The sequence below is a fragment of the Equus caballus genome, chromosome 12 (genome assembly GCF_041296265.1).
Source record: "Equus caballus isolate H_3958 breed thoroughbred chromosome 12, TB-T2T, whole genome shotgun sequence".
NCBI classification, from domain to species: Eukaryota; Metazoa; Chordata; class Mammalia; order Perissodactyla; family Equidae; genus Equus; species Equus caballus.
Window position 1 is genome coordinate 34,651,691 of NC_091695.1, and position 27,284 is coordinate 34,678,974.

At 37.9% G+C, this 27,284-nt stretch overlaps 1 protein-coding gene across 1 annotated transcript; it reads right to left on the reverse strand.

Moving 5' to 3' along the window:
• Positions 1-1,853: 1,853 nt before the first annotated feature.
• LOC138916891 (olfactory receptor 5AN6-like) lies at positions 1,854-2,810 on the reverse strand. The gene has a single exon (XM_070230496.1). The coding sequence runs from the start codon at positions 2,796-2,798 to the stop codon at positions 1,854-1,856; it is 945 nt and encodes a 314-aa protein (XP_070086597.1). The 5' UTR covers positions 2,799-2,810.
• Between the last annotated feature and the right edge of the window lie 24,474 nt (positions 2,811-27,284).

A 27,284-nucleotide genomic window follows, 5' to 3' on the forward strand; every position in this document is an offset into this window, starting at 1 on the left:
TTTTTAAATGGAACTCATCTACCCTGCCATTATTAGGGATACATAGATGTTTTAGGAAGTTCCCACTCATGGTTTGATGTCCTTCAGGTAACCTTACTTTTAGGGAGAAAGGTATTGATGGGTTAATGACTTAATTATTTGATTTAAAACTCGATAATTGGTTAGTAGTTATTTATTCACTCTGATAAGAACTTTAAAAATTTAATGTTTTAACCTGAATAGATTCTTAAGATAGATTTAAATATGTAACACCAAAAGTGTAGAAGTTGGGCGCAGGGACAAGCAATGAAGGACATGTTTCCTGTCAGTAAGAACCATTTATGTTCCACACATGACACTTTGTGAACTCAAAGATGGATTGTTGCTACCCTGGAAGGAACGTGGCAGAACAAAATATGCCCAAAGGTTCTATCTGTGACATGGAGATAATTTCTCACCTGCAAACCGCACATGGTAGTAGAAAAAAATCACATCTATACAATGTAACTAATTAAGTGTAAAGAGTTGTGTAAATAATAATGTAACATGTACAAAGTTTAGCCTACAACCTCTTGTCTGAAGAAAAATCTCTCTTTAAAATTTTCTTTAAATTCTCTTAGTTGGACTCTCCAAGGCTGGTGTCTCTGCTTCTCCCTGGTCATACTGAAGGCCCTGGAGTTCCTGTGAAGCTCCCATCTCTGGGACTCAGGCTCTGCCTCCCTAGACATACCATAACAGCCTTCGTTTCTTAGTCTTGCATGATCTTTGGAAGCTACCATGAAGCTTGCTCTAGGCTACCTATGACCAGAAATTGATGCCTTTGACTTCTTTCTAGCCTCTGAGACTCTCCCCAACTCTTGACCTTAAAATTGCCCCTTCTGGGAGCCAGCCCAGTGGCATAATGCTTAAGTTCTGTGCATTCTACATTGCAGCCCAGGTTCACGTGTTTGGATCCTGGGCATGGGCATACCGCTCATCAGCTGTTCTGAGGCGGCAGCCCACACACAAAATAGAGAAAGACTGGCACAGATGTTAGCTCAGGACTAATCTTCCTCAAGCAAAAAATGAAGAAGGCTGGTAATGAATGTTAGATCAGGGTGAATCTTCTTCAGGAAAAAAAAAAAGCCCCTTCTTTCTACCATTCCTTTCTCCCAACTGTTTTTCACAATTTACTTCACAAGAAATTTCGAAGAGTAATATAAATGGAACAAGATTATTTGGAAATAAAGCCAGACCAATCCTTTTCCCTCTCCTCTCCTTTTGTCTACTCTCCTGCCTTAACCTTCCAGCCTCTCTCTTTCCCTCTCTTCCCTTTCTCTCTCCTCTCTTTCTCTCTGTGTATGTGTCCCTCTCTGTTTCTTTCTCTCTTTCCAGCTTTCCCTTTCTGTATCCCTCTCACTAATGCTGACTTTCTCTCTCTCTGTTTAGAATTAAGATGATAAAGTATTCACTTTAAATTATTTTTAACTTTCACACATAAAAATTTATACATTATTTTATTTTCTTTTTATAGAAATATAAATAATGCTGAAAAATTGAAAATAAATAATAGCAACCATAAAAACTGTAGAGGAAAGAATCATGTGCATGACTTCCTAGGGTCTTGTCATTTGTCTGCAATAGTGATAACAGCTATTGGAAGCTGTGTTCTCAAAAGAAAGCTTTTCATCTACTTGGGTCTAACAAACTGATTTCCATGTTGATGACATTGCCTCAGACAGATCACTTGCTGGTGGAAGCTAAATATAATGGCAACAGAAATCAAGGAGTCAGGTTTTCACTTCTCTATACTTAGTCTTGTGACCTACAAAAGTTTACTTGAATGTTCTTACCACTGTTTTCCTTATTAGGGTAACACCTGCTCAAATATGTTCTTACTGAAGTAAATGTTTTGCCCTCTTTATCACCCTCTTGAGGGCCTCTTTGATCTCCTTGTTCCTCAGACTATAGATAAGAGGGTTTAACATGGGGATAAGGATAACATAGAACACTGACAGAACCTTGTCTTGTTTCTCAGAGTGACCAGAGTTAGGATGCATGTACACTGAGAGGCCTGTTCCGTAGAAGATTGTCACAACTACCAAGTGGGAGGCACAGGTATTGAAGGCCTTGGCACTACCTTTTATGGAGGATATTTTCAGGATGGAAGCTGCAATGAAACTATAGGACAAGAGAATAACAAGAACAGAACTGAACCCAATAAAAAAAGCTACCAGAAAAAGAATCATTTGGCTGATGAAGGGATTGGAGCAAGACAAGGATATGATGTGGGTTATGTCACAGAAGAAATTTGGAATGATATTGGGCCCACAGTAGTAGAGATGAAAGCAAGGGATTGTTTCCGCTAAGCTACTAAGGAAACCACTCCCACAGGCCCCAGCAACCATCTTCTGACAGAGGCCAGGAGCCATGACCGCTGAGTACTGCAGAGGCCTACCAATAGCAACATATCTGTCATAGGCCATGGCAGCCAAGAGACAGCACTCCGTCAGACACATCCAGGATGCAACAAAATACTGGGTGGCACAGGCAATGAATGAAATCATTTTTTCCTCTTTTAGGAAGTCTGAAAGCATCCTTGGGCTGGTGGAAGAAGAATAGCAGATGTCTATAAATGACAGGAAACTGAGAAAGAAGTACATAGGTGTGTGCAGGTGGGAGTCCATCCTGATTAGGATGATGAGACCCAGGTTCCAGAGGAGGGTCACAAGGTAGATCCCTAGGAAGACTGGGAAGAAGATAAGTTGCAGCTCTTTTTCATCTGAGAGTCCCAGGAGAACAAACACGGCCACAGAAGTGTGATTTCTATTTTCTTCCATGGTCCTGCTTGTTGAGATCTGCTGAGAAAAAGTTGAAAGAAGGAAATGGATTCATTTTCAAAAAACTCAAAAAAAGTGTTTTCATTTCTTCCCAGTCACACAGCTCACTAAATATACATCTTAAATCATCAGTGTTGAATTAATCTGTGTCTTTTATGTATATTCACCAAACTTAACTAAAAATTTTCTTGCATAAATAGTTATTTTCTTTGGGGGCAAAACACGGTAAATGAACATGATTAGTACATTATCTCCTAAAATGTCTTAATTTCATGTTTTTCCCTTACAATTTTACAAATATATGAGAATTAGAAATAGAGTAAGGTAGGAAAATGCTGCCAGATCTCTATATTGTGAAACAGAAGGAGTATGATAAGTCCTGGCTCTGAATTTAATTCAGTGCTTGAAAAAGTCCCTGAATCATGCTGGACCTTATAGTTAAGTGATGACAAAGTAGGGGCTCTTTAAAATCTCCTTGGGAACTAATATTCAATTAATGTAATCAGGAAGGTGGACAATTCTGTAACTGCCTTTCTGCTCTCATAATGCCTCAAGAGACATAAGAATAATGCAATGATATGGTGGGAAGAGTCACATACCAAGAGGCACTTTGGAAATGGATGTGACTTACACTTCTTAATGACGCTAAGAAGGCTCAGAGAAGTTAGATAACACAAGGTTCTAAGGGCCATTATGCACCCATCATTGCAGATGAAGATTTTTATTTCCTCAAATTAGAGATACTTATAAGTTAAACTGTCTAGGATAGTGATTCTTGATCTTCTTCGGGTCAGTGATACTTATGAAAATGTTGGAAACTTTAGACACAGTATCCAGGACACTGCAACTACTTACCACCTTTACATATGGTTTTATTGGATTCTCAATCACACTCCAGTCTATTCATGATTCCCAGGTAAAAGACTTCTACAAATAAAAGTGACTTGATCTCATGTAAGAGTTGAGATGTTTAGGCAATGGATATGGAGATTAGGAAGCAGACGCAAGATTTCTGGAAGTTCTTTCTCTTTTTCTTATTGGAGCCAGTTCAGGGAAGGCAAGCACTAAGTCTTCAGGCCAAATGATAAACAGCCAAAAAAATATTTTTGCCTCAGACACTGTATACCCTCTTCAAGATGCAATAGCAGTCATCTCTTCAGATAATTATTAGAACATCTCCCAACACATACACATTTTTATTCAGATGAACTCTAACTAGAAGGAAAATAATGGGAAGCTGTGAAAGGTAGAAAATAGATATCAAATATTGCCTGGGAGTTGTGTACATGGATAAAATTAGAAGTCTTGGAGATTTCACTGGAGAAAGGCTGTGACATTAATGGAATAAGCTATGTCTGTGAACTATAAACATGTGTCAACATTAGCCATCCATAATGTCTTCCTTCTCCAAAAACATTTCCTAACCTCCTAGTTCCAAAAATTATTGAAAAGAAAAAAAATCCCCAAAGAAGCATAAGGCTGTAGACTGAGAAGTAATGTAGAAGTATGAATTTCCTAAGATCAAATCAGTCATTGTTTCATGGTGCACTGTTTTGAGAAAAATTCTGAAGGAATGAAGAGATTAATTAGAAAAGAAAATCAAGATATTTTCCATCAACATAGAAGAAGAAATGGGAGCAGGTAGACTATGTATTTACCAACCTAGACGTAGATGTGGTTCTGTCCACAGAGAGACTGAATGGAGGGAGAGTTTTGTGAGGACAGAGCAAAAAATTGTGTTCTTCATCATCATCACCATCACCATCTTAGCCAACAGTCATGACGACAAAAAGATTTATTGAGCAGTTACAATATGTGCTGTTCTTCTCCTTCTACTCATGGATAAATTCATAGCTTCCTGTAATGTCTACTCATTCAATATGGTAATCTTAAGCCTCACGTGCTGTCTACTAAACGCAAATAGTACAATGAAAATTGCCTGCATATTTGTATTATATTCCTCTGTAACCCCAACTAGAGGTATGTTGAAACTTCTTCCTCTACCTCCCACATCACTGAAACATTCATTATTTGTATGTCTCTACTGTGTTCTGTTTAATTTTTACAGATCTATCTTCCAGTAAGTTCATTCTATTGTAAGTTGTGCGAATTGCCTAAGTCATCCATTGAACTTCAAATTTCAATCATAATATTTTATTTTCTCTCTAACGGATCTATTTTCTTCATTACTCAAATGGTCAGCTTTGATAGTCTCACTCTTTCATCACATTTTCCATAGCATCCTTTATTTAAACATTTTTAATTTACTTATTAAAATTATTATTTTCTAATAATAGAAATACATGGTTTTGCATGCATCATTCTATAGTTGGATGTTATTGCTGACTTTAGTTAAGGTGACCTGTTTATTTGTATCTTTAGTAATTTTTATATCTTTTTTTCCCTATGGATTGGCACCTGAGCTAACATCTGTTGCCAAGCTTCCTTTTTTTCTTCGTCTTCTTCTTCTCCCCACAGCACCCCCAGTACACAGCTGTATATTCTAGTTTTGAGCACCTCTGGTTGTGCTATGTGGGACACTGCCTTAGCATTGCTTGATGAGTAGTGCCATGACTGTGCCCAGGATCAGAACCAGTGAAATCCTGGGCAGCTGAAGTGGAGAGCATGACTTAACCACTTGGCCATGGGGCCGGCCCCTGGCATCTTAAGTACATGTTTCTTTAAAATTTATCTGTGGGAATTCATAATGCTTGAGTTTAAAATCTGTTGTTCCAAAAATGATTTATGTCACTTGCCAGATGCTTTGAAGGCAACACCAACCCAGAATCCCTTTAAACAAAAAATTTTGACTTGGTGTTTTTGAGGTCATAATCATGATGATATTTACATGGCGTATTTCTATAAGTAGATGGATGAGAGTAAAATGATCCAAGAAAGGAGTGACATCAGCATTTTAGCAGAGAAAGACATTCTCTGATTTTGTTTTGCTTTTGTAACAATGAATTGGATATCCATCCACAAACAAAAGCGCCTTTGTGAGTTGGAGTATCCAGCACCATGCACCAAGAGGCACAGGAGGACTCTCACCCACCTGAAAATCCAATACTAAGCAGACAGACCTCAGAATCAGCAGGACTCAGCAAAATTGCCCCAACCTATCTTGGCCACAGTCAGGTAAAGCCTGGAGAGTGCTGAAGACGTGGGCAGACAACCATGAATGAGACAGACTTTGTCTCTCAGCAACGAAGCCCAGCCCTGTGAAGAAGGGATTCCAGCACCATAATGGAGCAGAAAAAACACGTGAGTTTGGTCACAGTGAAGACAATGAAAGGAGCTGTGCCAGCACCACCCCTCTCAAGGCACACTGTGCAAGATAAACTTTAGCAGTGGTGAACACTTCCACAGGGAAAAATAGCAGTGAGGGAGTACCCAGCTACCCCAGTAGTGCTAGTCGCAGCTGGAGAAACCCATTTCTCTCCAGAAGTACCTAGACTACTGGGAATGGTAGTACATGACAGGAGGGAGAAGGAAGATCAGGAAAGAAGCAGGTAAGAATATTAAAGGGCAATAATGTTACACAGTTCCTGCTGATTGCATTCAGGATTTCAGCAGAAAGTTTAAACATGAGCCTCCAGGAGTACCTTATGCAGGATCTCCTGACTGGATCCATCACAAATCCCAACCTCCCAGTGCTAAACCCACACTTCTCCCTACTCTACAACTGGCTTTTGTGCACATTTCCATGGGTAGCAGTGAGAGTAAATCTGGTAAACTGATTGCTCTCAGAAAAATAGACTTGAGTCTGTGCGTAAGAGAGAAACCAAAACCATCAGCTGTAGCGTCACATTCTGGAAAACAAAAAAGAGACTTCAGATAGCCAGCCTGGTGAGTAATAAGAACAGAAAAGACACATTAGCTTAAGAATTTTGTTACGAGAGAGAGGAAGAAGGGTGGGGCAGATTTACCCATACAAAGGAGAGAAAACCTCATATATAACACTACCAATGACAGTATACCCTATCTGAAGTTAACTAGCAAGCTTTAAGGAGATGTCTGCTGCCTCAAATGCTTAAGCAGCAGTGCAAACTTACAAAAAACATGAAATATAAAGAAAACATGCCATCACTAAAGTTAACAATGATTCTCCAAGAATCAAGCTCCAAGGCACAGAATTTTGAGACCTATTTGATAAAGATTTTAAATAGCTCTTTTGAAAAAATTCAATGAACTGTAAGAAAACTCAGAAAACCAGTTTATTGAGATCAGAAAAAATTGAACAAAATGAGATACTTACCAAAGGGTTAGCAATTATAAAAAGGAACACAACAGTAATTCTGCAGCTGAAGAATTCAGTGAATAAAATGAAAAATGCAATAGTGAGCATTTGTGGTAGAGTGGAGCAAATGGAAGACAGATAAGTTATGCTAGAGGACCGAAAATTTGAAATAACCCAGTCAGGGCAGAGGAAAAAAAAAGAATGAAAAAGTGCAAAGAAAGCCTACATGATCTATGAGATTCCATCAAAACAAAATTAGGATAATTGGGGTTGAGAAAGAGAAAAGAAACAGAAGGGGGTAGAAAATTAATTAAATAATTCCAAAAACCTCTAAAACATGGGGAGACACTGGGCATCCAGTTCATGAAGCTAACAGGTTAACCTATTATCTCACGTCAAAAGACCTTCATCAAGACATTTTGTAATAAAACTGTGAAAAATCAAACATAGAGAATCCTAAAAACAATAAGAGAAAAAAATTGTAACCTACAAAGGAACCCCCATTAAGCTATCAGTAGTTTACTCAGCAGACACCCTATTGGCCAGGAGAGAGTGGAATGACATATTCAGAGTTGAAAGAAAAAATTGCCAGCCAAAAATACTCTATCCAGCAAAGTTATACTTAAGATATGAAAGAGAAAAAAAGACTTCCCCAGAAACAAAAAAGCTGAGATTGTTCATCACTATTGCAACTGTCTTGCAAAAAAACGCTGAAAGGATTTTTTCAAGGTGAAATAAAAAAGACATTAATCAGTGTCACAAAAACATATGAAAGTATACAAAACAATGATAACATAAATATATAGCCAGATTATAAAACTCTAATTCTGTAAAAGGATGGTATGTTGACCACTTCACTATAGTATAAAGCTTAAAAGTGTATTAAAAATAATTATAACTACTATAATTTTTAAAGAATACTCAATATAAAAGGAGGTAAACAATGGTATTAAATAATATAAAAGGGGCTCCCTGGTGGCACAGCAGTTAAGTTCGCACGTCCTGCTTCTTGGCGGCCCGGGGTTCGCCAGTTCGGATCCCAGGTGTGGACATGGCACTGCTTGTCAAGCCATGCTGTGGTAGACGTCCCACATATAAAGTAGAGGAAGATGGGCACGGATGTTAGCTCAGGGCCAGGTGTCCTCAGCAAAAAGAGGAGGACTGGCAGTAGTTAGCTTAGGGCTAATCTTCCTCAAAAAAAAAGAGAGAAAAAAAGGGGGGGATTAAAATGGTACAGCTTTTGTAGACAATCGAAGTTAAGTTGCCATCAACTTAAAATGGACTGCTTTCTCTATGAGATTTTTATATAAGCCTCATGGTAACCACAAAGCAAAAACCTAGAGTACATTCACAAAAGACAAAGAAAGAAGTAACAGCATTCAACCACGAAAAATCACTAATGTACAAACGTAGGCAGAAACAGGGGAAAAATAAACAGTGGAAATATAAAACATCCAGAAAGCAATTAATAATAGGACATTAGTAAGTCCTTACATATCAATAGTCTATCTAAATGTAAATGGATTGAATTCACCAATCAAAAGGCAGACTACTGGATAGATAAAAGAATAAGACTCAGGGTCAGCCCTGTGGCCGAGTGGTCAAGTTTGCGCACCCTGCTATGGCGGCCCAGGGTTTCACTGGTTCGGATCCTGGGTGTGGACATGGGACCGCTCATCAGGCCATGTTGAGGCGGTGTCCCACATGCCGCAACTAGAAGGACCTGTAACTAAGATATACAACTATGTACCGGGGGGATTTTGGGAGATAAAGCAGAAAACGACAACAACAACAGCAAAGAATAAGATTCAACTATATGCTGCCAACAAGAGAAACACTACAGCTTTAAGACACACATAGGCTCAAAGTGAAGGGATGTAAAAAGATATTCCACACAAGGGGAAACCAAAAGAAAGCAGAAATAGCTATATTTATATCAGACAAAATAGACTTAAAGCCAAATATAGAAACAAGAGACAAAGAAGGTCATTATATAATGATAAAGGGGTCAATTCATCAAGAATACATAATAAACATAAATCTATATTCACCCAAAAGACAGCACATAAATATATTAAGCAAATACAAATCTAAAGGGAGAAATAGACAACAACACAATAATAGTAGAGGGCTTTAGTACTCCACTTTCGAGAATAGATCATCCAGACAGAAAATCAAAAAAGAAATGTTTGAGGTGAGGCCTGGTGGTTGTTTGGTGTGCTCTGCTTTGGTGGCCTGGCTATGGTTCCCAGGCATGGACAGACCTACACACCACTCCATCTGTCAGTGGCCATCTGTCGTGACAGCCCATATACAAAAAAAGAGGAAGATTGGCAACAGATTTAGCTCAGGGCGATTCTTCCTCAGCAAAAACCGGGAAACATTGGACTTGAATCACATTAGAACAAATGGACTTAGACATTTATGGAACACATTATTCAATAGCAGCAGAATACACATTCTCCTGAAGTGCACACAGAATATCTCTAGGGTAGATCATATGACAGGACACAAAACACGTGGTGGCAAATTTAAGATTGAAATCATACCACGTATCTTTTCTGAAAAGATTGGTGTGAAACTAGAAATTCACAAGAAGAAAGCTGGAAAATCTACAAATATGTGAAAACTAAACACGCTTCTGAACAACAAATGGGTCAAATGAGAAATCAACAGAGAAATCAAAAGAGAAATCAAAAATATCTTGAAATAAATGAAAATGGAAACATAACCCACCAAAATCAGTGGGATGCTACAAAAGCAGTTCTGACAGCGAAGTTTATAGCAATAAATGCATGGGTTAAGAAAATAGAAGACTCTCAATAACAACCCAAATTTGCACCTCAAGGAAATAGAAAATAGGAAAAAAATAAGCCTAAAGTAAGTATAAGCAAATAAATTACAAAAATTAGAGTGGAAATATGAAATAGAGACTATAAAAACAATAGAAAAAAATCAACAAAGTTAAGAGCTGGCTTTCAAAAAGATGAACAAAGTTGACAAACCCTTAGTGAGACTAAGAAAAAAAGAATACTCAAATATGTACAATCAGAAATGAAAGAAGTGACATTACATGTGATATTACAGAAATATATAAGATCATGAGACTACGATGAACAATTATATGCCAACAAATTGAATAGCCTAGAAAAAATAAGTAATTTCCTAGAAAGATACATCCTACTAAGACTGAATCAGGAAAAAGTAGAAAATCTGAATACAACAACAGTGATTAAGAAAATTGAATCAGTAATGAAAAACCTAATACTGACAACCCCAGAACCAGATGACTTCTCTGGCAAATTCTACCAAATATTTAAAGTAGAATTAGTTCCAATCCTTCTCAAACTCTTCCAAAAAGTTGAACCAGAAGAAAAGCTTCCAATCACATTTTATGAGGCCAGCATAACTCTGATACCAAAGCCAGATAAGGACACCACAAGAAAAGAAAACTATGGACCAATATCCATCATGAATATAGATGCAAAAATTCCCAATGAAATATTAGTAAACTGAATTCAACAACATAGTAAAAGGATTACACCACTTGACCAACTGGGATTTATCCCTGGGATGGAAGGATGCTTCAACATGCACAAATTAGTAAATGTGATACACCATATTAATAGAATGAAAGATTAAATTCATATTATCATTTCAATAGATGAAAAGAAAGTATAGGACAAAATAGAACGTTCCTTTCATGATTGAAACCCCAAAAAATAGGATGTGGAAGGCACATACCTCAACATAATAAAGGCCACATAAACTAATCCATGGCTAATATTATATTCAATGGTGAATAACCGAAAGCTTTCCTCTAACATCAGGAGCAAGACAAGGATACTCACTCTCACCACCCTCATTCAACGTAGAACTGATAGTCTTAACTAACACTATGAAGCAATATAAGGAAATAGTAGACATCCAAATTGGGAAGGAAGAAGTAAAATTGTCATTATTTGCAGAGTGCGTGAACTTATATATAGAAAAATCCTAAAGACTCAACCAAAACACTGTTGGAAGTAATCAATGAATTCAATAAAGTTGTAGGATATAAAATCAACATTCAGAAATCAGTTGTTATCCATAAGCATGTAATAGCTTTCCATTTCTTTGTGGCTTCATCAATTTCTTTCAAAAATATCTTATAGTTTTCACTGTGCAGGTCTTCCACTTCCTCAGTTAAATTTATTTCTAGGTATGTTTTTGTTTTGTTGCAATTGTAAATGAGATTTTATTTTTGATTTTTCTCTCTGCAAGTTTATTGTTAGTGTATAGAAATGCAACTGAATTTTTATGTTGCTTTTGTACTCTTCAACTTCGCTGTACTCGTTTTTCATTTCTAATACTTTTTTGATGGATTCTTTAGGGTCTTCTGTTGTAAAATCATGTCACTGCAAACGGTGACAGTTTTACTCTTTCCTTTCCAATTTGGGTACCTTTTATTTCCTTTTCTTCCTTAATTGCTCTGGTTAAAACTTCCAACATTATATTGGATAAAAGTGCCTAGAGTGAGCATCCTTAGAAAAGCATGTTTTGATCTTAGTTAAATCCCCCGAAATTGAGCAAATTATTATTTTTTATTCAGTGATCAGTTATTAACTTCTACAGTGTGTTTGGCTTTATTCACATTGTCGCATTAGATGCTAGATAATCCTATTATCCAAATTTTTGCAGGTGAAAACAGAATTTAACAGTGGGATAACATCATTAAGAAATTGCAGAACTAGAACTCAAGATCCACCCCTCACCCCAGAGTAATACTGACATTTTAGATTAGAGATGATTATTTCCACTGAAGTTTAGAGAATTTGAGTAAAGAGAAAGGATCTGAGGAAGGGTGTAGAAGTAAGAGAGGGAGGAGCTAAAAATGAGAGCGACTGAGGACCACAAACCTTGTTCCACTTAGATCTTATTGGGAGAATTACATAGATATTGAGAAAGCACAGACCACTGTTTTCTATAAAGCAAACCCTCTCACCTTCCTCCAGACCCTCCAGGAAGAAACAGTTCTTGCCAAAGGTTGAAATTGCTTAGCTCTTTTTCAAAGGAATTTTCCGAGTGTTCTTATTGCACTCCAAGATGGATGCTTTTGGCCATGAAATTGGCTGTCTGCTCACAGCCAGACAGATGGCCACAACTAGGGATCCTCTTAAATGTGTTATTCGGGCAGAGATGAAAGGAGAAAGAACAATTAGAGGGAGAAAATTCTCCAGATACTTGTTCTCTGGTGTCATGGTTGTCGTGGAGTTTTTTCCCTGATAATTTCATGCCTCAATTTACCATGTCCCTTCTGATTCAATTCCCCACTTCCCTATGATCCTATTACTACCGCATAATTATAGCTTTTCTTATAACAAACTTAGAGTCATGTGAGCTGGAAAAGACCTAGAGATCTTCTAGTTCAATACCATCGTTTTCAAGTGAGGAACTTGAAACCAGAGGAGCTAAGAGATGTGCCAAAGATGACACAGCTTGCTGGTAGTATAGCTTGATAACAATAAATTAGACTTGTGGACACTTCAATGTTTACAAAGCACTTTCATTTTAGATATATGCATACACGCATTTTCTCAACTGCCTGATCAGAATCAATAATCACAGCAGCCCTGTGAGGCACACATGGCATGATTTCCTACGGGGCAGGGCCACAGCCTCTGGGTTCTGGCACTGGCATGTGTGCCAGTGATCTGCTCTGAAACCTTGGATGAGGGTAACCTGTCCCTGCCAGGAAAATTCACACCTGGATGTTGCCCCAGTGCAAGAATGACCGGCAATATAATAATTTCCAAAAAAATTTGTCTTTAATTTTTACATACCAAATTTTACAGATTATTTTATTTTACTGAAATACAAATAAATGCTTCACAATTAAAAGTAAATAAAAGAAATAAAGAAAATCAATGAGGAAAAAACTGTCTGTGAGGCTTCCTAGGTTCTTGTCATTTCTCTACAGATAGTATTTTTCAGAACCTAAATTCTCAAAACATAGGGTTTTAGATATTTGGGTCTCATCAAGGACAAAGGCCATTTAAAGTGAATTCAGTGTTGGTGACACTGCCCCAAAAGATCACTTGGTGGTGACAGCTAAACATAATGGCACCAGGAATCAATTAGCCAGGTTTTCACTTCTCTTTACCTAGTGATCTTGTGACCTACAAAAAGTCACATACATATTCTTTTCCTTGTCATCCCTACAGGGAAAAGAACTCCTGCACAAATATTGTTCATACTGAGGTAAAAGTGTTAGCCTTTTTACCACCCTCTTAAGCACCTGTTTGATTTCCTTGTTCCTCATACTATAAATAAGAGGGTTTAACACAGGGATAAAGATAACATAGAACACTGACAGCACCTTGTCCAGCTTTTAGAAGTGGCTAGAGCTTGGAAGTAGGTACACAGAGAGGCTTGTGCCATAATAGATTGTCACAGCTGCCAGGTGGGAGGCACAGGCTTTGAAGGCCCTGGCTCTGCCTCTGATAGAAGATATTTTCAGGATGAAAGCTGCGATGAAGCCATACGATAAGATGATAGGTAGGAGAGAATTGAACCCAATGAAAATACATACCAGAAATAGAATCATTTAGCTTATGAAGGGTTTGGAGCAAGACAAGTTAATAATCTGGAGTGTGTCACAGAAGAAATTTGGAATAATATTGGGCCCACAGTAGTAGAGAAGAATTCAAGTAATTGTTTGAAATAGCTACCAAGGAAATGGCTCCCATAGGCCCCAGCAGCTATCTTCCCACAGACACCAGGAGCCATGATGGCTGGGTACTGCAGAGGCCTACCAACAGCAACATATGTTATAGGCCACAGCAGCCAAGAGGCAGTACTCAGTCTTTTCCACTCAGGACCCAGCAAAATACTGGGTGGTACAGGCAGTGAATGAAATTGTTTTTCCATCCTTTAAGAAGTTTTTTTTTGTTTTGTTTTTTTGATAATTTTTTTATTTCTATTAGTGGTCATCGCTTTCCCACTTAAATAAGCCCCTTTAGCATTTCTTGTAGAACTGGTTTCTTGGTGATAAACTCCTTTAATTTATGCTTGTCTGGGAAGATCTTTATCTCTCCTTCCATTCTGAATGACAACCTTGATGGATAGAGTATTTTTGGCTGTAGATTTTTTCCTTTTAGCAATTTAAATACATCATGCCATTCTCTTCTCGCCTGTAGGGTCTCGGCTGAGAAGTCTGCAGACAGCCTTATGGGCTTTCCTTTGTATGTCACTTGTGGCCTTTCTCTTGCTGCTTTTAGGATTCTCTCTTTATCTTTAATTTTGGACATTTAAAAGAACTTGAAAACACAAAGGCATGAAGAGACATGAACCCCTATGTTCATTGCAGCATTATACACAATAGCCAAGACTTGGAAGAGACCTAGGTGCCCATCAAGGGGCAAAAGGATAAAGAATATGTGGTATTTATACACAATGGGGTACTACTCAGCCATAAGAAATGATGAAATCTGGCCATTTGTGATAACATGGATGGTCCTTGAGGGTACTATGCTGAGTGAAATTAGTCAGAGGGAGAAAGTCAAATACCGTATGATCTCACTCATAAGTAGAAGATAAAAACAATGACAAACACATAGCAATGGAGATTAGATTGGTAGTTACCATGGGGAAGGGGGGGAGGGCAAAAGGGGTGACTAGGCTCAGATGTGAGGGGATGGACTATAATTAATTTCTGGGTGGTGAACATGATGTAATCTACACAGAATTCAAAATATATTACTATGTACATCCGAAAGCTATATAATGTTATAATCCAATGTTACTGCAATTAAAAAAAAAGAAGTCTGAAAACATCCTTGGGTAGGTGGAAGAATAGCAAATGTCTATAAATGACAGGAAACTGAGAAAATGTACATAGGTGCATGCAGGTGTGAGTCCATCTTAATTAGGATGATGACACCCAGATTCCACATTAGGGTCACAAGATAGATACCTAGAAAGATTGGGAAGAGGACAAGCTGCACCTCTTTTTCATCTTAGAGTCCCAGAAGAACAAACATGACCACAGATGAGTGATTTCTATCTGCTTACATGGACCTGCTTGATATCATCTGCTGAGAAAAAGATGAGATAAGGAAATGTTTTCATCCTCAAAAAACACAAAGAAATACTCTTCATTTTTCCAGGAAAGCAGGTGACTAGATATACAACCTTGAATCATAAAGTTGAGCTAACCTTGTGTAATCTCTGCATATATCCATGTATAATCACCAACCTTAATAGAAAACTTCTTTTGGATAAATACTATCATTCTCTCTTTGGGCTCAAAAGAGAGTAATGGACATCATTTGTACATTGTCTCCTAAAATGTCTGAATTTCATGTTTTTCCATTTCATATTTAAGTAGTATATGAAAATTGGAAATAGCCTAAATTAAGAAAATACTGTCATCACTCTATATGGTGAAACAGAATGATTCTGCTCAGGAATCACTCTAATATTAACTCAATGCCTCAAGAAGCCCCTGAATCATCCTGGGCCTCATATGTCAAAGGAGGATGATGGAGTAGATGCTCTTTAAAATTTCCTTGGGAATTAATATTCAAATAATCTATAATTAGGGAAGGTGGACAATTCCATAACTGTCTTTCTGCTTTCATAACTCTTGGAGAGATATAAGAATAGTGCAATGGATTGGTGGGTATAGACACAAACCAAGAAGCACGTTGGAAATGGATGTGACTTAACCAACTTTTGACTCTAGGAAGGCTTCTGAGAAGTTAGACACGACAACGTTGTAAGAGCCATTATGCTCCCTTTCTTGCAAGTGCCAATTTTTGTTTCTGTGAATCAGAGATATTCATGAGTCAAACTGTCTAGGACAATGATTCTTGATATTCTTTGGGTCATGGATACTTTTGAAAATCTATTGGAAACTCTTGACCCTCTACCCTGCAAACAGCCACCACTTCCACTGTCGCGTGTGGTTTTATTAGATTCTCAATCACCCTTGATTCTATTCACAGTTCCTAGGTTCATGGCTTCTCCTACATAGTAAAATGACTTGAACTCAAGTAGGAGTTTGGATGTTTAGGCAATGGACATGGGGATTAAGAGACTCAGGCGGGATTTCTGGAAGTTCTTTCTGTTTTCTCATTGAAGCCAGTCTAGGGAAGGTAAACACTAAGTGTTCAGGCCAAATGGTAAATAACAAAACCAATATTTTTCATTGGGCACTGTTTGCCCCCTTCGAGATGCTATAGCTGGCATCTCTCCAGATGGTCATTAGAACACCTCCCACCACAAACACATTTTTGTTCAGATGAACTCAAACTACAAAGAAAATCATGGGAAGCTGTGAAAGCTAGAAAATAGATGTCAAATGTAGTGTGAGAGTTGTGTATACAGGTAAATGTAGAAGTCTTGGAGATTTCCCTTAAAACGGGCTGTGGAATTAATGAAATAACTTATGTCTATGTCTATGCACTATAAATATTTGTCAGCATTAGCTGACAAGAGTATTTTCCTTATTTCTAACCATTTCCCAGTCTCCTAGTTCCAAAAATGAGTGCAAAGAGAAAATTCCCATAGAAGCATAAGGTAAGTCTGAGAAATAAGTTAAAAGGGATCATTTCCCAAAATCTGATCACTCATTCCTTCATGGTGCACTGTTTTGAGAAGAATTCTGAAGTAAGGAAGAGATTCATTAGAAAATAAATTCAAGATGTCTGCCATCAGTCCAGAAGGAGAACTGGTAGCAGACAGACTATGCATTTCCCATCTCAGACCTACGGGTGGCTCTCCACAATGAGACTGAATGGAGGCATAATCTTGTGAGAACAGTGAAGAAAAATGCATTCTTCCTCATCATAACCAAAAATCAAGACAACAAAAAGATTTATTGAGCAGCTTCGGTGTATACTGTTATTCTCCCTCTACTTGTGGACATATTCACCGCTTCCTCTAATGTCCATTCATTCAATATGGTAACCATAAGCCTTGTGTGCTATGTACTAAACAACGATAGCATTCTGAAAATTGCCTCTATATTTCTGTTCTATGTCTCTGGAATACCAATTAGATGTATTCTTGCTCTGCTCTCCACATCAGTGAAACATTCATTATTTTTGTTTCTCTACTGCATTCAGTTTAATTTTTAATAGATGTCTCTTCTAGTAAATTCATTCTATCATAAGTTGTGCTAATTGGCTGTTTAATTCATCCATTAATTTCAAATTTCAATTATAATATTTGATTTTCTCTCAAGAGTTTCCATTTTGTTCCTTTCCCAAAGAGTCAGTTTGGTTAGTTTATTGTTTCATCATACTTTCCATAGCATCCTTTATTTAAACATATTCAACATATTATTTAAATTATTATTATCTATAATTCAAATACATAGTTTTGCAAGTCTGATTCCATAGTTTAATGATATCGCTGCCTCTTATTCAAGCGCCCTGTTTATTTGTGTGCCCAGTGATATTTTTCATCTTAAGTTCGTGTTTCTTTAAAAGTTATCTCTAGGAATCTATGATTCTTATGTTTAAAATGTATTGCTTCAGAAATGATTCATATGACATCTGTCAAACACCTTGGGGGTGACACCAACCCAGAATCTCCTTTGATAAAAATGTTGACTTGGTGTTTTTTGAAGTCACAATAATGACAATATGTAGGCTGCAAATCCACATAAGTAGATGGATGAGATTAAAATTTGTGAGGGGAAGGAGTGGCAATAGTAATCCAACACTTGTTATTTATTGTCCTGTTATTGTCCTTCTTTTTGTTCCATTTTTGTAACAATGAATTTGACATCCATCCACCAACAAATGCCTTTGTGGAAGTTGTAATATCTAGCACTAAATGCCACGGGTCCAGGAGGAATCTCACCCACCTGTGCATCCAGTAATAGGCAGACAGATCTTTGTATGGGATGCAGAACCAGAAGGAGCCAATGAACCTTCCTAAAACCATCTTGATTATGGCCACATAACGCCTGGAGAGTGTGATGACAACCATGAATGAGAGAGACTTTGTTGAAGCCCAGTCTTCCTGAAATGGAAAGCCAGTTCACAACTGGAGCAGAAAAAAAGTGTGAGCTGGTCACAGTGGAGACACTAAAAGGAGCTTCCCCAGCACCACCCTCTTCAAGATAACACTGCATAGGTTGAACTACTCAGCAGTGGCAAACACTCCTGCACAGGGAAAGAGCCGTGAATGAGCACCCAGCTACCCTGGCAGTGCAAGACACAGATGAGGAAATCCTTTCTCTCTAGGGTTATGTAGACTACTGACCAGGTAGACCATGAGTGTAGGGAGAAGGGAAATCAGGTAAGAGATAGAGAGAAATACCAAAGGGAGTTAAAGGGGCACAGGGGCTCAGGATTTCAGTAGGAAGCCCACTCATGAGCCTCTAGGAGTATCTCACCAGAGCATCTCCCCTCCAGATCCATGCGAACCAACAAGCTCCCATTGTTAAATCCACACCTCCTCCTCATCTGCAGCTGGCTCCTTGTGTACATTCCTGAATGTAGCAGTGAGAGAAAATCTGGTAAACTGAGTGCTCTCAGAAAAAAAGGAAACAGCCTATGGAAAAGGGAGAAACCACAAACGTGAGCAGTAGTGCCACCTTCTGGAAAACAAAAAAGAGATTTCCAGTAGCCAGCCTGGTGAGTGACAAAAACCAGAGAACACAGAATAGTTTAGGATTTCAGCCACAAGAGGGAGCAAGAAGAGTGCAGCAGATCTACCCACAAAAGCAGAGAAAACTCCAGACCCGTTACTTACACTGCTCACAAAACTTAACCCGAAATGAGTTAAAGATTTAAACATAAGAACTAAACTCATAAAACTCTTAGAAGAAAAAATAGAGGCAAAGCTCCTTGACACTGATCTTGGCAATGATTTTTTTGATATGACACCACAAGCACAAGCAACAGAAACAAAAATCAACAAGCGGGAATACATTAAAGTAAAAAGCTTCTATACAGCAAAAAACAATCAAAAAAAATGAAAAGAAGCCTACAGAATGGGAGAAAATAGTTCCAATCCATTCATCAGATAAGAAGTTATGATCTAATGTATTTAATGAACGCTTGCAACTTCATAACAAATATCAAGGAACCTGATTTAAAAATGGGCAGTGGAACGAAATGGACATTTTTTCTAAAGAAGACATTCAATGGCCAAAAGGAACATAAAAAGATGCTCAATGTAGTTAATCATCAAGGAAATGCAAATCAAAACCACAATGAGATATCATCTCACACCTCTCAGAATGTTTATTATCAAGAAGAGAAGAGAGAAACTGTTGGCAAGGATGTGGAGATATGGGAACCCTCATACGCTGTCATGGGAATGTAAAAGGTTCAGCCACTATGGAAAAAAGTATTAAGTTTCCTAAAAAAATTAAAAATAGAACTACCATTTGATCCAGCAATTCCTCCTCTGGATATATATCCAAAGAAAATGAAAAAATATATATCAAAAAGATATCCTCATGCCCATGCTTATTGCAGCATTATTCACAATAGCAAAGATATGGAAACAACCTAAGAGTCTGTCAATACTTGAATGGATAAAGTAGACGTTATACACACACACACACACACACACACACACACACTGGCATATCACTGAGTCATGAGAAAGAATGAAATCCTGCCATTTGCCGCAACATGGACAGACCTGAGGGTGTTACACTAAGTGAGATAAGTCAGATACAGTATGAGAAAACTGGATGATATCACTTATATGTGGGTTCTAAAAAAGCCAAACTCATAAAAACAGCAAACAGAATGGTGGTTACCAGAGACTGGCGGGTGGTGGAATTGGAGATACGTTATTTAAGGGTACAAACTTGTAACTACCAGATAAATCCTAGAGATCTAATGCACAGCATTGTGATTATAGACAACAATGTTCTATTATAAACTTCAAAGTTCCTAAGAGACTAGATATCTTTTATTTATTGAAGCAATATTGGTTTATAATAGTATATCAATTTCAGTTATACAGCATTATATTTCAAAATCTGAATAAGCCAGAACTTAATTGTTCTCACCACAAAAAAAGAAATCTACTTATGTGACATGATAGAGGTGTTAGCTAATGCTAGGGTAGCAAGCATACTGCAAAATGTAAATGTATCAAATCAATACAATGAACACCTGAAACTTACACAATATAAGGTCAATTTACACCAATAAAAATAAATTTAAGGGGCCGGTCCCATGGCCTAGTTGTTAAGTTTGGCGCACTCTGCTTCGGCGGCCGGGGTTCAGTTCCTGGGCATGGATCTATACCTCTCATTGGCTGCCATACTTGGCAGCCACCCACATACAAAATAGAGGAAAACTGGTGCAGATGTTAGCTCAGGGTGAATCTTCCTCAAGCAAAAAGAGGAATATTGGCAATGGATTTTAGTTCAGGGCAAATCTTCCTTAGGAAAAAAAAAATTATCAGGAAAGACTTTTTTTTTACTGCTTGTCTTTCTCTCAAACTAAAGCTGAGAAAGGTGTGTGGATAATTGTCTCATTTTGTGAAGTAGTTTTTTTTTCTGGTGTGCCCTCTGAGAATGTCACCCATTGAGAGTCCCTGTTTTCAGTGGCCTTAGAGAGAAGGGGTACCGTCTCTAAGACAATCTCACACATTGTCTTTTTCTCCTACCCCACATAGATTTGCTCATTAAAACCCAGGACTGAGCCTACCAGAGATTTGTAGGTCCATCCTGGCAAAATGATGGATCCAGCCCAATACCCTCTTTGGTTTGTGCTTTTCATGTCATTTCTGTACTTTTCTCACTGGCTCAGCAATGAAAAAAGTGTTTTAGTTTTTATCTAGTATTATTGGTTTCTTTGACCATATAGCCCAAGATATTACTAGAAACACCTTTACAAACAATATTTCTAAGACATTATTGGGTATTCTGGCTTCTCACTGGCCATTTTTTCCAAAACCCCAAGCTACTTGATTTACTTAATTGTCTTTGCTTCTAATATGATTGAATTTTCCTGAAAATCAAGGCATCTTATTAGGTAGCTAATATTTATTCAGTGTGTACTATGTTCCAGGTGTTATTCTGCATGCTTTTATGTTTCATCTTATTTTAACTTTTAACAACTTCATGAGATATGTACTCTTATCATTCCCATTTTTCAGATAAGGAGACTTGGATCAGAGGAGGAAATAAGGTCACACAAACCATGAAGGGAAGAACTGAGATTCAAATCCAGGCAGTCTAGCTCCAGAGCCGTATCTTAAGTATCTCCACTGAACCGCTCACTAAAACGTGTTCACTGCTACATTAATCTTATTTCTAAAAAACTATAGAGTGAAGAGTACTATACTTGGTATTTTGGATGATGTAAATTATCCAATAACGAGCCTATAGGCCTGGAAGAGAGAGAAATGAGCCCATAGAAATATAATACAAAATGAGAGATGATATGTGGTATGAGAAAGGCAGAGATAAATTCTTATGGGTGATCACCAGCTGGATGTAGGCAGGAAGTTAGAGATTAGGGAAGACCTCTTCATATTTTTTGCAATAACAGATCACAAAAGATCTCTAAACTGGCAGAGACCATGTCAGACACATTATTGCACAAATGGACAGGGCAATGACAGTGTAATTGAACATGCTGTAAATAACATGATCACCACATCTTTTCACATACTCTTTCAGGAATTGAGCAGAAAGGAGGTAATGCTGATTGCTTGCCAAATAAGTGAGACAAAATGAAGAGAATTCATCTTTTAGGAGGAAGAAATAAGGAGATATTAAAGTGTTTTGCAATATATGCTGTTGTAACTGAGGGAAGGGAAATCTCAGTGTTTGGATGGTGACCACTGCAAAGCTTTTGCCCGCTGATGCCTAAGAGACAAAATTACCCCAGAAGATCCTACTGTACACAGAGAAATATGCTAAACCAGTGATACTGTCTCTAATCCCCGAGCACCTTTAATTGTCACATGGTTTTACTCAATCACCCTAGAGTCTATCATTTCTAATTCAACCTTGATTTAGCTGCTTCTTATTTATCAAGGACTCGTAAGCTTTCTTCTTTTGTTTTGGATAAAGTTTATCTGGGCTCCCTTCCTTTGGTTTTTTCAGATGTCATTCTTGGCATCAGATACTCTCCCTCCCCATACTTATCTCCATTTGATCCTGCTTAGAAAGTGAAAAAAAAAGAAAGAAATGGAAAAAGTAAATGAAAAAGTAACCCTTTTGGCATGCCCCTCTTCTTTATGATATTTATGTATAAGCCTTCCTTATATTTTCTTAGATGACTTTGGAAAAGTTCAGTGTAATTATAGGGCAAGGAACGAAATCTGAAGAGATATGTTTATTAGGAAGAATATGGACAGGATCACTCTCAGAAGACCAAGTATTACAATTATTCTTGACTGGTGGCCCCTCACTTCCTCAAGACCTGGCATGTTCAACAAAGTTACATGGGAACCACTCAAATCAGGAGCCTTCTGTAGACTGCTCATATATGACTTTCTGAATGGATCAAATAAGATAGTATAGGCCCCTCAAAAATGATCCACAACTTTTCCTCTGGGCCTGTGTTTTCTCCTTTTAAACACTAAAAAAGTTCTCAAAGGTTTTCCAGTTCCCCATTTTATGCCAAAGTGCACAACAAGACACATAAGAGATCCACGCATATATATCTGAAGGTGGGTGGAATGGACCCCCAGGGTGCAGTGGAACTAGGGGAGCAGCCCCCTCCACCTCCTCCAACAGCAGTTATCCAGGGTGTAGATCCTCACACCAGTGTATGTGCCTGCAAGCAGTTGCTTCAAGAGCAGAAAAGCAGGTGCCATAGATCACTACTGTCATGTGAGTGGAAACAGTAGGTGCCATGACTTACATAACTCTGGGCAGACACAACGGAAACAGAAACAGCAGGCACTGGAGCTCATGTAACTGTGAATGGTCATGGCAGGAGCAAAACCAATAGGTGTCCCCGCCTGTCCCCAAGTGGATCTGCCCCACGTGTCTGTAAGTGGTCACTGGGGGACAGAGAAAACAGGGGCAGCTTGCTCCCTGCCTGTCTCTCAGCAGATCCCTCCCCCTCTACCTGCATTGGACAGGTCTTTCCAACATTGGGAGCAGTATACAAAACTCATATTTTCCCAGGTAGGGCAGGGGACCCTAACCTCAGTTTGCAAAACAAACCAACTAGCTCTAGAAACCAGAGGCTGCACAAGCAACAACCTCTCTCTGCTTAGCCCCTCCAAACCCCCAGTGGTGGCAGGTGGAACCTGTAACCAGAGGCTTCAGGAAATACAATGGAACTAGTTACCCAGCCCCCAGTGGCAGAACCCCCAATATCAGGTCCACCAGCAGCAGGGGCTGCATACAATCTTCAAGTACCAGAGGCCCCAGAAGTGACAGTGACACTCATGAACCCAGCACCCAGGCATTGGTGCAAACAGTAACCCTAGACAACCTTGGAGCAGCAGTGTAGATGGTATATAATGCAGCAGTATCCTCTCCCATGGAGAGCCCAAGGAGAAGCAGTGGAGAAGCATGACACCCAGGAGACCCCAGAAGCAGCAGAAGTGTATGAAGCCTGGTGACCCCACTGGTGACACCTGAGACTGCACTGACATCATAAGCAGCAAGTCACTAGCAACCTCAGAGGCTAAAGTAGCACAAGGAGGGCACTGACTACACCACCAGCAGAGGTAGTAGAGGGTGGAAAGTGCAGGGTATCAAATACAAACAAAAGCAACTCAGAACCAAAGTAACCAAACCCATACCCAATAGGAAATGTGGTTACTACCACAAATGTGCCAGCAAAGAATCAGTTACCATGAAGAACTAAGTAACACGGAAGAAGAGAAAGAGAATAACAACCCTCTAGAAATCAAACTTGAAGTTACAGGAGATTACAATCCCAGTAACAAAGTACAAAGTCAACAGAAGGAGGGAAGAAACAAAAATTAGAGCAGAAATAGATGAAATAGAGACCAAAAAAAAAAAAAAACGTAGAAAGAATCAATAAAACTAAGAACTGGTTCTTTGAGAAGATAAACAAAATTGACAAGCCCTCAGCCAGACTCATTAAGGAAAAGAGAGAAGTCTCAAATAAATAAAATTAGAAATGAAAGAGAAGAAATTACAATGGATATTACAGAAATGGAAAGGATTATAGGAGAATACTATGAAAAACTATATGTCAACAAATTGGATAATCTAGAAGAAATGAATAAATTCTTAGACTCATACAACCTCCCAAAACTGGATCAATAAGAAATAGAGAATCTGAATAGAGTAATCACAAGTAAAGAGATTGAAACAGTAATCAAAAACCTCTCAAAAAACAAAAGTCCAGGATCAGATGGCTTCTCTGGAGAATTCTAGCAAATATTCAAAGATTTAATACCTACCATTCTCAAACAATTCCAAATATTTGAAGAAGATGGAGCACTTCCCAACTCATTCTATGAGGCCAACATTACCCTGATACCAAAATCAGACAAGGACAACACAAAGAAGGAAAATTATGGGCCAATATCACTGATGAACGTAGATTCTAAAATCCTCCACAAAATATTGCCAGACCAAATACAGCAATACGTGAAAAGAGTCATACACCAGGATCAAGTGGGATTTATACCAGGGACGCAGGGATGATTCAACATCTGCAAATCAATCACACCATATTAACAAAAAGAGGAATAAAAGTCACATGATAATCTCAATAAATGCAGAGAAAGCGTTTGACAAAATCCAACATCCATTTACAATACAAATTCTCAATAAAATGGGTATAGAAGGAAAGTACCTCAACACAATAAAGGTCTTATGTGACAAACCCACAGCCAACATCAAACTTAATGGTTAAAAACTGAAAGCCATCCCTTGAGAAGAGGAACAAGACAAGGGTGCCCACTCTCACCACTCCTTTTCAACATAGAACTGGAGGTTTGGGCCAGAGCAGTTAGGCAAGAAAAAGAAATAAAAGGTATCCAAATAGGAAAAGAAGAAGAGAAACTCTCTCTGTTTGCAGATGGCATGATCCCATTATAGAAAACCTAACGAATCCACCTGAAAACTATTAGAAATAAGGAACAACTACAGCACAGTTGCAGGGTACAAAATCAACTTATAAAAACCAGTTTCATTTATCTACATTAATGAACTAGCAGAATAAGAACTCAAAAATACAATACCTTTTACGACCACAACAAAAAGAATAAAATATCTTGGAATAAATTTAACCAAGGAGGTGAAAGAGCTATACACCAAACATTCTAAGACATTATTAAAAGAAATCAAAGAAAATATAAAAAAATGGAAAGATATTCCATGCTCTTGGAGTGGAAGAATAGACGTAGTTAAAATGTCCATATTACCTAAACCAACCTACAGATTCAATGGAATCTCAATCTGAACCCAATGACATTATTCACAAAAACAGAAGAAAGAATCTTAACATTTATATGAAACAACAAAAGACCCTGAATAACTAAAGCAATCCTGAGAAAAATGAAAAAAGCTGAAAAATCACACTCCCTGAATTCAAAATATACTGTAAAGCTATAGTAATCAAAACAGCATGGTTATGGCACAAAAATAGACACTCAGATCAATGAAACTGAATTGAGAGCCTAGAAATTAAACCACATATCTATGTATAGCTAATCTTTGAAAATGGAGCCAAGAACATACAATGGAGAAAAGAAAGTCTCTTCAATAAATACTGTAGGGAAAACTGGATAGCCATGTGCAAAAGAATGAAAGTAGATCTTCTTACACCCTACAGAAAAATTAACACAAAATGGGTTAAAGCCTTGAATATAAGACCTGAAACCATAAAACTCTTTGGATAAAACATAGGCAGTACACCTTTTGACACTGTTCTTAGCAGTATCTTCTTGAATATCATGTCTTCTCAGTCAAGGGAAACAAAAGAAAACATAAACAAATGGGACTACTTCAAACCAAAAAACTCATGCAAAGCCAAGGAAACCACCAACAAAAGGAAAAAAATCCACCTACCAGCTGGCGAAAAGATTTATAGATCATATATCCACCAAGAGGTTAATTTCCAAAATATAAAAAGAACTCATACAATTCAACAACAAAAAATGAACAACCCAATCAAATAATAGGGAGAAGATAGGAAAAAATTTTCCAAAGAAGATATACATACGGCCAACAGGCACTTGAAAAGATATTCAACATCAATAATTTTTAGAGAAATGCAAGTCAAAACTTCACTGAGATATCACCTCACACCTGTCACAATGGCCACAATTAACAGGATAATAAATAACAAGTGTTGGAGAGGATGTGGAGAAAAGGGAACCCTCATACACTGTCAATGGGAATGCAAACTGCTACAGCAACTATGGAAAACAGTATTGAGATTTCTCAAAAAATTAAAAATAGAAATACCATATGATCCAGCTATTCCACTACTGGGTATTTATCCAGAGAATTCGAAATCAGCAATTCAAAGAGATTTATGCATCCCTTTGTGCACCACAGCATTATTCACAGTAGCCAAGATGTAGAAGAACCCAACTGCCCATCAATGGATGAATGGATAAAAAAGATGTGGTATATACACACAATGGAATCCTACTCACTCATAAAAAAAAATGAAATCCTGTTATTTGTGACAACATGGGTGGACGTTAAGGGTATAACGTAAGTTAAGTATGTCCAACAGAGAAAGCCAAATATCATATGATTTCATTCATAGGTAGAAGATAAAAACAATAACAGCAACAAAAAATACAGAGAGATAGAGATTAGATTTGTGGGTATCAGAGGGGATATGATGGAGGGAAATAGTGAAAAGAGTAAAAGGGTGTGTATATGGGGACAGATTGTAATTAATCTTTGGGTGGTGAACATTATGTAATTTACACAGAAACCGAAATATAGTCATGTACCTCTGAAACTGTTATAATGTTATTAATCAATGTTACCTCAATAAAAAATAAAGAAGCAAAAAGAAAAAAGGGATCCAATGGAATCTCCAAGGGTAATATGTAAATGTAAAGACATCTGTTTGATACTAGTTAGTTTGGTCTGAGTAATCTCACAAATCAATAGTCAGTGTTGCTATCCATTTTGTTCTTTTTTTTAACCAGCACACAAGGACTGCACTTTATGTCTTACTTCAGACAAGAAAAACTGGCCAGACTTGAGAACCCTGCCTCTTCCACTATCTATTTCCTTTCCTGGCCCTTGAGGTTTCCTGGAAAATATGAGCATTAAAGTAATTTAAACCATTCTATTCCATCTATTATATCACCCC